Source organism: Sinocyclocheilus rhinocerous, unplaced genomic scaffold, assembly GCF_001515625.1.
Source record: "Sinocyclocheilus rhinocerous isolate Xijiao unplaced genomic scaffold, SAMN03320098_v1.1 scaffold303, whole genome shotgun sequence".
Lineage (NCBI taxonomy): Eukaryota > Metazoa > Chordata > Actinopteri > Cypriniformes > Cyprinidae > Sinocyclocheilus > Sinocyclocheilus rhinocerous.
The window spans coordinates 19,361-31,856 of NW_015656152.1; the positions used below are offsets into that span (position 1 = coordinate 19,361).

Here is a 12,496-nt window from a genome sequence, read left to right on the forward strand (position 1 = left end):
GACTTCCATGTGCAGTAGGGCCCTACGGGGTTACTCCACGTGAGTAAATGTCACTTAACACCCTCTGGGAGGAGGTGACTCCGCAGTATGCCCTTTCCAAATGGATAGGGCACACTTTCCCAGTGTTATCCAAGTCCTACTGTTGGGTTACGAGGAACAGCAGTGGTCGACCTTCTCTGTGTAGAGCCCGGTCCTATCGTCTGCCTTATAGAAAGGGTCAAGGGGCCTACACAGGGCACTGGAGGGGGCAGCACCTGTGGCGCATTGGTAGGGATCCCAATTCGTCGGTCATCACCAACGTGACGTCGAGAGTGACCTACTGAAAGGGAACGACGGCTCCTCAGCGAAAACATAAATTAATGCGGTGCACCTGCTGCCTCTTATACCTGCGCTGCGGGGTGTGGCAGCCAGATGCGAAATCCGTATGCCAATGTCCATTGGCTCGTTTAGTTACACTCGAAGGTGATTGGTCTCTCTGGCGAGATCCCAATTCGTCGGTCATCACCGACGTGACGTCTCCATTCCCTCCTTCAGGGAACGAGGGTTACATACGTAACCGAGACGTTTTATAAATACAGAGGTCCCAAATTTGTTCTAAACTGCACGCATTTTGCAGAAGAACATGTTTGTGTTTCGGTTTTGCGTGACTCTGTGGATGAATAGCGTAGGTATAGCCGTTATGCGACTGAACGCCAGTGGGTGGGGCCTATGGTGTGACGCCAGAAATCCCACAGTGGAGCTTGATTAAATAAATGCTTTGTTTATAATGAGGAGAACGTTTTGAGCTATGAAACTTGCAAGATGTTTTAATGGTACAGCTCTTATATGACAAAATATCAAGGCAAATTCGATTCTCTCATATCATGACCCCTTGAAGCGTTGGTCTGGAATTCGCACTCAGTAGCCTGTGAATAGTAAAGCCCGCCTACTTTGATTTGATTGGTCATCTCAAACATTTTGACATTGACGAGCAACTCGTGACAAAGTCAGTTACATTGGCGTTGTGCAATATATGTAAAGAAAAATGTAAAAATATGTAAATATGCTAAATAAATGTTTGCTAACTAAAATAAATGTTTAATTTAGCTACTTCCATCAACTGAAGCATCGCTCTGGAATTCACGCTCGTAAACAAATCAAATCAACAAATCAAATCAACTAGGCGGCTTTAGTGTCGCCACTAAAGCCGCCTAGTTGATTTGATTTGTCATCTCAAAACATTTTGTCACTGACGAGTGCAGTTAGACCACTGAGGCAAGTCAGTTATTTTGGTTGCAATATTCTTAGAACACCAAAGTGTGTGTGACTATAGTGATATGCCAAAATGCATATACAGTATGTTTAAAAAAAAAACAATCGTTATCACATGAAATCATATTTTTGATATAATCATTTTGTAATTTGTTTTTAAATTAATATATATTTAGGCATGCAAAACACTTAATATATTTTTGTTTTTATTGAACTTGATGTTGTGGACACAATTCCTTCCATGCAGTGAGTCAGCAGTGTTTATTTGGATGTTGTATTCATTAAAGCCGTGGTTCTCAGATCTACTCATCTGCACTGCACATCGGGGATATTTCACTTGTCTAACACATTGATTCAACTCATCAGCTTAATAGGTGTCAGATTAGGGCCTGTAGAAATGGACTGAGAAGTACTCAATTAAAATAATTATGCAAATCAGATCATTGCAATTTACATTTCAAATGATTGTTTTAATTAAAATACCTTTGAGAAAGTTGCATTTTGGTTTGTTTTAAATAAAAAGTCACAGTGAAGCTGAATGGAAACTCCAAACAAATGGAATGACCAAACATGTAATGAGCAAACAAATATACCTTGTTAAGCATGGTGTTCATGCATAGTCTGCCTGTCTGGATCTCCTGGAATAAAAGATCGAGGTAGATGTACTTGGTGCTTAAGCATTTTTGTCAGCCATGTTGAATTTAAAAATGACAATAGAAAGTACAGTTGCACAGAATTATATCTTAAAATTCTTTTATCTTGTCTGCATGTACATTTACACTGAAAGTATGTTTGTGGAGAGTAGAGATATTCTAGCATTGACTGTGCAGTTTTCACACACTTTATTAGAATTTAATTCATATGGACCCATGATAGGGGCAAAGATCAACACTGGTGGACTCAGTAGTGCCCTGAATGACATACAGCACATATAGGCATGTATAGCACATACAGGATTCTTAAAACACAGGTTTCCTTTGCACTAATATGAAGGTTTAGTTAAGAAATGGCACACAAAATACACTAAAATAGATACACTGCAATATGTACCAAACAGAAAATAAGACATCAAAAAAATTTTTTTCATTATTACATTAGTACTGTTCTTGAAGAATTTGTCTGAAATATTGCTTTGGACAGAATGATTCTGAAAGCATGTCTGAACCAGCTGTAAAAGAAGGCGTACACTATGGGATTACAAGTGGAATTATAATATCCAACCCAATAGAACAAGTCAAATAGCAGTGGTGGTACAGAGTAACCGATGAAGGGATCGATAAGATTGCAAAGGAAAAAAGGAATCCAGAAGGTCAGAAACACCCCCATGACGATGGCTAAAGTCTTAGTGGCTTTTCCTTCTTTTTTAAATTCAGAATTCACGCTCTGGATGGCCTGAACCTGCCGTTGAGCTGCGTGTAAGATCTTGAGGTACACACAGAGCATGACAAAAGCAGGAATATAAAAACAGATCAATGAGAATATAGTAGCTCCAGCTTTACTCTGAAACAGTGTACATCCGCCATCACATTTAATGTTCTCATAGTAAAAATCCTCAACACCAAGAATATTAAGCTCCATGAAGATCATGCCAAACCCCAGAGCAGCTGAAACACTCCAGCAGATAATAATCATAACTAGTGTAGCAAGTGATGTCATTTTACTGTGATATTGAAAGGGGTGACATATGGCATAATATCTGTCTAAAGAAATGATACAGAGGTTTAAAATTGATGTGGTACTCAATGTTACATCAAGACTGCTGTGTATTTTACAGAACAAATCTCCCAGATACCAGCACGTCTCGATGGAGCGCAGCATGCTGGGAGGCATCACAACTCCTCCTACAAGCAGATCGGCCACGGCCAGAGACAGGATGAGGTAGTTAGTTGGTGTGCGAAGCTGCTTGAAATGAATGACCGTTATGATCACCAACAGGTTTCCTATGATTGTGACAACTGAAGAAACGCTAAAAAGGATGTAGAGCAATATTCGAGTTTCCAAAGGATAGACAAACTTCTGACAAGACCTGTTACTAAACTCATAACAGAGAAAAGGCTTTTTCCAGATTTCAGTTTGACTGATGTTGATTCGCATTTCCATTTACACAATTCTGGAGCTTCCCTGCTTAAAAGGAAGTGAAGTTAATTTCAGCCTGCAGTTAGGTTTATGCATCTCTGTCAATGAATTGCATGTTAAAAATTTGATGATTGAATGATTTTAAATACAACACAGCACATCAAAGACTCTCCATCCATGTTCTTACCTTTCTTTCTACGGTGAACCAAGGCTGCCTCATGAAGCAAAGAGCACACATTTATAGCACAAGAGTTTCATAACAACCTCCCTCCTGTCAAATCACAAGGCATTTGAGTTTCCAAGGAAACCTAGTGTTCTCAACAGTCTACAACTGTCAGGGATTTGGATTTTTGGCCAGCTGTGTTTTTCCTTTTTGTGTGTCTGTGCTTGTGTGTTGGTGAGTTGGTGTATCCCCGGGGTGTGGCTATGCTCTCCTCTCTGTGGCTGAATGTGAATCACCTGCTGCCAATCAACTCATCTGCCTCCAGTATTTAAACCCTGGGTCTTCAGTCACTTTTGGGCCAGATCGTTCAGTCTGCCTATGTGGTACTGTGCTAAGGCCTCCCAGTGTCTTTAGACTAGTTTTTGTGTCATGTGCTTAGTTGGAGTTCTAATTCTGTTTCTCCTGTGCTTTAGACCTCACTCCACCTGCATTTATCCTGCATTCTGCCTGCCACGCCCGATCAACATATCTCTGGCCTGTTTGTTTCCAGCTAACCTCAGCCAATCCTCAACAGCAAAGGAGAGATGGATTGTGTTGCTTGACTTTTGGCAATAAATTAATTATTTGCATAATTTTTTAGTTGTTTCCAGCTAACCTCAGCCAATCCTCAACAGCAAAGGAGAGATGGATTGTGTTGCTTGACTTTTGGCAATAAATTAATTATTTGCATCAATTTTTAGTCTGTGTTCTGCTTTTGGGTCCAAAGCTGGTTACAACAACAACAACAACAACAACAACAGTGTCAAACACATGGCTCATGGGCCAAAATCGGCCTACCACCCCATTTCTTCTGGTCCATGAGATAATTTCATTATACTTTGTCATATTTTAACCTCAATTAATGTAGCTGTGTGAACAGACCCTAACCCTTGACATGTATCCCACCGTGTGTTCAGATTGTATAGTGCGTGGCGTGATGAACTGAATAATTTAAATATTTCATTTTTGTTGGTGCTGAGCCAGAGACAAACTCACTCAGCATTTTCATATAACACAACTGTTCGGTGCTTTAGAATGCATAATGTTAATTTTAGATTTCAGGGCCCATATTCATGAGAATTCTTATTGCAAAGAGCTGCATTTCCTGCCTGGGCCTGGCCCATGCTGAGGTGGCATTCTCTGAGTCCGACTGCATGCACTGGCTTACTCGCTGTCGTGTGTTTTGAGGACTCGGAGGAGCATCACTCGTGGCCTTACGGGAATGAGTCCTACTGCCGCAAGCGAGCCGCTGGTGGGCCTTCCCCTTCCTCGGTCCGGGGCCGTCTTCCTCTGCATCGCCCCTTTCACCAGTCCTCGAACAGGTGGTGAAGTTGTGGTCTGCTCCCCAGTCTGCGTGCGTCCACTCTTCCGCTCAGGCCATGTTCTCCCACGTGGACGGGACAGAGGCCCATGGCTATGTGCGCATACCCCCCATCGAGAAGACCGTCACCACACATCTGTGCCTTTCCTCGGCCACGCTTGGCGCAGGCCTCAGCCTGCCTTCTACGCCTTGCAGATTGACCACCTACCTCGCTGACAAGACATACACTTCCGCAGACAAAGTGGCATCCACGCTGCACTCGATGGCAGTTCTGCAGGTCTTTTAAGCTAAGCTTCTGCAGTCTCTGGACAGCGGCGACATGGACGCGGACGTTGTGAAAGACCTGTGCTGTGCTGATGGTGACAAAGCACTCTGCTCAAGCCAATGGTCGTTCCTTCACAGTCACCTATGGCTGACCCTAGCTGACCTGAAGGACTCTGACTGTAAAGCACTCCTCAAAGCTCCGATCACTCCCTCTGGCCTCTTTGGTGACGCCATGGAGTCGGTTATTAAGTGTTTCTCTGAGGCGCAAAAGTGCGTGAAGGTTCACGCACCTGATGCCCCGGCAGGTGTTCCATCCACCGTCTAGATCATGCTCCTCTTCTCGCCCCACTCCGCTCAGAGAACGGCTAAGCAGCCCGCCGCATCCTCTGCAGCTCCTCGAAATGAGCTGGATGTTTGGCGCAAGCAGTGGACGGAACCAGGGAAAAGGTGCCACAGACAGAGGAGGAGCCCCCGCCTTGACAGTGGACTGCCCTCGGCTGCCAGGCCCTCATCCTGACGGACCGGCCAAGAGGAGGAGAGAGCTCTATAACATATCTGGGTGTGTGTTCCGACTCGGTGGAGATGCGAGCCCTCCTCTCTCAAGAGGCACATAACGACCATTTCACCAGCTCTGCGTCACTTCAGAACGGGCCGGTCTGTTCCCTTGAGGGAATTTCAGAGGCTTCTGGGACTTGTGGCTTCAGCTTTATCAGTTTGCCACCTGGGTTATTTGCACATGCGGCCACTACAGTTGTGGCTGAAAACTTGAGTTCCGTAGAGAGCATGGACCACGGTTCACACGCAGCTGTGTCAGTGCTCTGAGACCATGGTGCAACCCAAAAACGTTCAGCTGGGGGGTTCCCTTGGGACTGGTGAGAGCACGCACTGTGGTTATGACAGATGCATCGGCCTCAGGCTGGAAGTGTGAAGGCGTACCAACTTCAGGCCTGAGTCAGAGCAGGTGGCACATAAAATGCTTGGAACTGAAGGCGGTGTCCTTAGGCCTAGTGGTGTTTCTGCCGCAACTGGAACAGCAATATGTGCTGATTCGCACCGACAATATGTCTGTGGTTTCGTACATAAATCGCCAAGGCAGCGTACGCTCCAGAGCCCTTTTTAAGCAGGCTGCGAGTCTTCTATTTTGGCCGAATCATCATCTACTCTCCATCAGAGCGGCACATATCCCCGGTCTCCTAAACTCCTAAACCTAATACATGCTTTCGAGGAACGGAATTCCTCACAGGGAATGAAGCTGCATCCCAGTCCAGTTTGGATGATTTGCGACCACTTCGGGAGGGCGGAGGTGGATCTGTTCACATCAAGCGAGAACACACACTGCCTGCTGTTCTTTTTGCTCTCTCACTCTCCGCTGATGGGAGACGCTCTGACGTCATGCTGGCTGAGAGCCAGACTTTATGCATTCCCTCTGGTAAAGATTTTGCCTCTGGTATTATGCAAAATCAGGATCCTCATTTCCCCAAACTGGCCGAATCAACCTTGGTTTCCTGACCTCAGGGAGATGCTGGTGGCTTCGCCTTGGCGAATCCCCTTCAGGAGGGACCTGCTGTCTCAAGCGAACGGCTCGATATGGCACCCCAAGCCCAGAGCTGTGGAGCCTTCAGGTGTGGCTACTTCAGGGCTCCTAGAGGGGCTAAGCGCCCTGCCTCCCCGTGTGCTTGACATGCTCACTGAGCCTCATGCATCTTCTACTAGGTATCTGTATGCTCTTAAATGAGAAGTGTTCGTGAAATGTGCTGTGATAAAGATATCGACCCGGCGAGCTGTCCCGTGTTGGATGTTCTACGTTTACTGCAGCACAGGCTAGATAACGGGAGTCTACCATCAACGCTAAAGGTTTATGTGGCCGCTATTGCTTTGTTTCTTTCCAGAGTTGACAGTCAATCAATCGGGAGGCACACGCTGGTGGTCAGATTTCTCAGGTTACATCCCCCACGCCCATCGTCGGTGCCGCCGTGGGGCCTAGTGCTGGTTCTGAAAGCTCTCTCTCTACCCCCGTTCGAGCCCTTAGCATCCATTGCTATGAGGGAGCTCTCCCTCAAAACTGCTCTGCTTCTTGCCCTTGCCTCGGCTAAGCACATAGGAGATTTGCATGCGCTCTCGGTGGATGACGATTGTATTCGCTTTTGGCCTGGGGACTGCAGTGTTACTCTCCGGCCGAGACCGGGATAAATGCATACATTTCTTTCTACCCCCTTTAAAGTGCAGGTAATTTCTTTGCCCGCTTTGTCTTCCAAGCCGTCAACCTCACATGATGCTGAGGCTCAGAGCGCCATTTGCCCTGTCAGGGCTTTAAGGGTTTATATCGAAAGCTCGGCCATCTTGCAGGCCTATGTACATTTTTATATTTGCTTTTGCTACGTTGCACGGCGTTACCTTGCTACTGTTGTTGTGTCTGCCCTGTATTCAGTGCAGCCGCTCATTTATTCTGGCCAGATATGCTAATTTGGTACACCTGAGTTAAAATGTTCATTGGTCTAGCTGTGCCTATCAGCTGCGGGCTTTCCTAGCGGCACCACTATTGGTTGGAAATTGTGTGTTGTTCTACCCCATGCTTGGTGTGGTCTTAGCCCTTGGTTCAGGCTGATCTTCGCCACTCTCACGGCAGGATTGTATACCATTCCCACTGTGAATGCTATAAAATAATAAAAAATAATAATAAAAAACAATGATGGCATAAAATAGACAGACATGTAGAAATATACATTAAGGGCCTTTTTAAAATATTTTCTCATGTGATTTGAAATTATCTTCTAGCATTGAACATGCAGTTTTTACACATTTAAACAATTTAATTCATAATGATCCATGAGAGGGGCAAAGATCAACACCGGTGGACTCAAAAGAGCCCTGAATGCCAAGAGATACAGCATGTTTATACAGGCATGTAGTCTAATAACATACAAGAGTCTTAAAGCACAGATTTGTTTTGCACTTCTTTGAGTATAAAGTTCAGTTAAGAAATCACATACTAAATAGATAAACTGCAATATGTGCCAATCAGAAAGTTAGACATCAAGTAAAAGAATTTGCAATTTCATTATTACATTAATACTGTTTTTGAATAATTTGTCTGAAAAATAGCTTTGGATATAATAATTCTAAATGCATGTCTGAACCAGCTGTAGATCTAGTTATATAAAAAAAAAGTTATCAAAAAAACTGATACAACAGTCATGAAGGGGTGCATTTCCCAACTATGGTCACAAGTTTGAGATGACAAGCCAAAGGTCCGGTGTTTCCCTAGTTTCAACAAACATTCGCAAACAACATCACAAACTTTATTTATGTTCACACTAGGGACTTTGTCGCTGGCAGTCAGGTCGCTGGTGGGCGTTCTCACTACTGGATGTCTAATAACATTTGCTAATGACATTCACAGATGTTACTCCATCTTGTATACAACAAATCAGTTTCCTTGCCACTACAAACAAACATTTTGGAAGGAAAAAGACTATAAATGGAATCAATGCATAAAATGCTTAATAATAAAGATGAACAAGAAACAGTGAGTGCTCTTTGCCATCGCGGTTATTTATCTGTGGCCAGAGCTTAAGCACCGGTCTTTCTGGGTTCAAGAAACATTCAGGCTCGGAGTCAGCACAGTATCACCGTATGTACACAGAGACATAATAAATTATAGGAAAGTTGCTGACTGCTAAAATTAACTTCTCCTCCATCTTGCCTCAACACTCCACTATAGAATGTAATGAAGGATCACGTGCACTCCACTGACTTCATTCCTATTGGTTGTCACTCCCAAAATTCGCTCTTTATTTGCATAAAGTTCAAGATATCTCAACTTTGTTGCTTCACTGGACACGCCTACATCCTGTCACCAATGGTCACTGTCACAGTGGGATTGTGTCATTTTGTCGCTACGTCTAGCTGGTAGTGTGAACGCAACTTCACGTGGTTGGAACTACAGCTCTCGACTTGTGGTTAAGCATAGTTTCTTGCTAGTAGGACGTGGATTTAAACAGATCATGCTCTTGGGTACAATAAGCAAGCTAACATGAAGTTCATTGTAGGCCTACATCATCATTCCCTTTGAATATACGTTTCAGTAAATTTTAGCTGGTCAACAATCAGCACAGAATATGTTCTAAAATAATTGTTGTACTGTCTGTAAATAATAAGCACCGTTTTTTAAGACTTCACGTGCATAAAAGGTGCCATCATACATTTGTTTAGTGCACTTCATCAAATGTCGTGGATATGAATGGCACTCCTCTCATGGAATGACTTGGCATTTTTTATGCAAATCAAATAAACACCCATAAAATTTATGTTTAACCAGCTGTAACTAAAATTGTTTAAAAATATATATCTTTGCAAAAGTGACATAATTTTGTTTTAGATAGTGTTGTTTTGTACATTATTCTGAAAAATTGTTTTTACCTAATATCCTGAAATATGTACTTGGCACTTCAGCCATGTTGAATTTGTTGTTATAGATAAAAAATTATATAAAATAAAGGGGCCCTTTTTAAAAAAAATTCATGTGATTGTAAGTTATCTTCTAGCACTAAATACACACAGTTAAACTTTATCAGAATTTAATTCATAGGGATCCATGAGGGGGCAAAGATCAACACTGGTGGACTCAGGCCACCCTCACCTAGTTTAACCTCTCTGCTACTTTATATTATCTTCTTTCAACTGTATATTTCCATCAATAGCATACCAGTCAACTGTGTCCAAGAATCATGAACTCAGTTACATTAAGATGTATCATGCTATTCCACCATAATATAATGCTTGCCATGTTTTAGCAAAGAAGGTAAAAATCAGATCAAAAGAGCCTTGAATGCCAAGACATACAGCACTCATATATGCAGGCACTTAAATCACATACAAGTCTTTAAAGAAATATTAGTTTTGCACTTTGAGTATGAAGAGTATGAAGGTTCATGTATGAAATCACAAACAAAATAGAATAATAAAAAAAGATCAAATGAAATATGTACCAATCAGAAAATGAAACATTGAGAAATGCATTTGCATATGATCCGTTTCCTTATTACAACAGTATTGTTCTTGAAGAATTACTCTGAAATACTCTTTTGGATAGAATGACTCTGAAAGCATGTCTGAACCAGCTGTAAAAGAAGGCGTACACTATGGGATTACAGGTGGAATTATAATAGCCGATCCACAGGAACAAGTCAAACAGCAGTGGTGGTACAGAGTAACCGATGAAGGGATCTATAAGATTACAAATGAAAAAGGGTATCCAGAAAGTCAGAAACACCCCCATGATGATGGCTAAAGTCTTAGTGGCTTTTCCCTCTTTTTTCATTTCAGACTTCACACTCTGGATGGCCTGAACCTGCCGTTGAGCTGCGTGTAAGATCTTGAGGTACACACAGAGCATGACAAAAGCAGGAACATAAAAACAGATCAGTGAGAATATAGTAGCTCCAGCTTTACTCTGAAAGACAAAGCAGCCTCCATCACAGTCAATGTTGTCATAGTAAAAATCCTCAATGCCAAGAATATTAAGCTCCATGAAGATCATGCCAAACCCCAGAGCAGCTGAAACAGTCCAGCAGATAATAATCATAACTAGTGTAGCAAGTGATGTCATTTTACTGTGATATTGAAAGGGGTGACATATGGCATAATATCTGTCTAAAGAAATGATACATAGATTTAATATTGACGCAGTGCATAATGTCACATCAAGACTGCTGTGTATTTTACAGAACAAATCTCCCAGATACCAGCACGTCTCGATGGAGCGCAGCATGCTGGGAGGCATCACAACTCCTCCTACAAGCAGATCGGCCACGGCCAGAGACAGGATGAGGTAGTTAGTTGGTGTGTGAAGCTGCTTGAAATGAATGACCGTTATGATCACAAGCAGGTTTCCTATGATTGTGACAATTGAAGAAACGCTAAAAAGGATGTAGAGCAATATTCGAGTTTCCAAAGGATAGACAAACTTCTGACAAGACCTGTTACTAAACTCATAACAGAGAACAGGCTTTTCCCAGATTGCTATTTGGCTGATGTTGACTGGGGCATCCATTTACACAATTCCGATTCACCGTTCTGTAAAAAAGAAAAATAGTAGCTGCTGACACTTGCAAACAAGCTTTATTGTTTATGTATAAATAAATATTACTCTTGTCATTAATCATAATGACAGTATAGGTTCTTAAATAATTTTTCTAATAGCTATCATTCTCACAAATAACAAATGAACAATAAAATAATTTTAGACATATTATTAATACTAAAGTAAAAATAAAGAAAAATTAGAAACTGTACATTTCAACACATTATTTTATTTTAATTTAATTAATAAAGTTCAGTAGCATAACCATCCTGGGCCTTACCTCTTTTTTTTTTCAAGTGGCAAAGGCACACTCTTGATCAGAGAGCCCAGATTTATAGTAATGCAAACTCCCAATAGTCCTCCTCTTTTGAGTCCTGACACCATTGGATGGCCTTTTCTCCATGATGAGCAGTGTAAATAAGTCAGAATGCATGAAATAGCATTAGACATCCCTTTGCACACACTGCTCCGGGTGTGTGTTCACTCTCTCTCTCTAAGCTTTGAATCAACTGAACCAACTGCTTCGCAAAATGATTCACGGTTTCAAAGTGCTCAAAACTCCTTACAGTGGTGATTCAGGCCAAACATGCATAAAAACAGTTTTTACAAAACCATTGCAAATGTTTTATTGGAAGTAAAAGTATAATCTATCAAATGCAATTAACTAATAATCTAATGTCATTAAATAATAAGTGTCCGAATACTATTTCTTTATAAATTTTCTGAGCTTGTCTTGTTTGTTGAAAGTGAAGTGACGTGTGGCCAAGTATGGTGACCCATTCTCAGAATTTGTGCTCTGCATTTAACCCATCCAAGTGCACATGTAACAGAGTTGTACATACAGGTGCATCTCAATAAATTAGAATGTCGTGGAAAAGTTCATTTATTTCAGTAATTCAACTCAAATTACGAAACTCTTATTAAATAAATTCAGTGCACACAGACTGAAGTAGTTTAAGTCTTTGGTTCTTTTAATCGTGATGATTTTGGCTCACATTTAACAAAAACGCGCCAGCACGAGGCGTCGAATATGCTGGAATAGGCCTATATCAACTCACTCTGTGTTACTGTGTTTTCTCAATGAATAAATTGATGAATGAGAGACGATTTATTGAAGCACGAGCTTTATTGCCACAACACAACGCAAAGAGGATAAGAGACCAGTTACACACACACTAGGGATGTGCCGATACGAGTATAGGTACCGAATGGTTCACGGGGCAAATTCCAAATGGAAGTGATCATCCCTATCCCCTTGGAGTGGGGACTTTGGAGTGAGCAGGGCAGGTGCGTGCCATTA

At 42.1% G+C, this 12,496-nt stretch overlaps 2 protein-coding genes across 2 annotated transcripts; both read right to left on the reverse strand.

Moving 5' to 3' along the window:
* Positions 1-2,340: 2,340 nt before the first annotated feature.
* LOC107719439 (trace amine-associated receptor 1-like) lies at positions 2,341-3,351 on the reverse strand. The gene is made up of 2 exons (XM_016526851.1): positions 3,024-3,351; positions 2,341-2,951 (listed from the first exon to the last, which is right to left on the reverse strand). Exons 1-2 carry the CDS (start codon positions 3,349-3,351, stop codon positions 2,341-2,343), a joined length of 939 nt encoding a protein of 312 aa, XP_016382337.1.
* A 6,804-nt stretch (positions 3,352-10,155) lies between these two features.
* Positions 10,156-11,166, reverse strand: LOC107719440 (trace amine-associated receptor 1-like). Its single transcript, XM_016526852.1, has 2 exons — positions 10,839-11,166; positions 10,156-10,766 (listed from the first exon to the last, which is right to left on the reverse strand). Exons 1-2 carry the CDS (start codon positions 11,164-11,166, stop codon positions 10,156-10,158), a joined length of 939 nt encoding a protein of 312 aa, XP_016382338.1.
* Between the last annotated feature and the right edge of the window lie 1,330 nt (positions 11,167-12,496).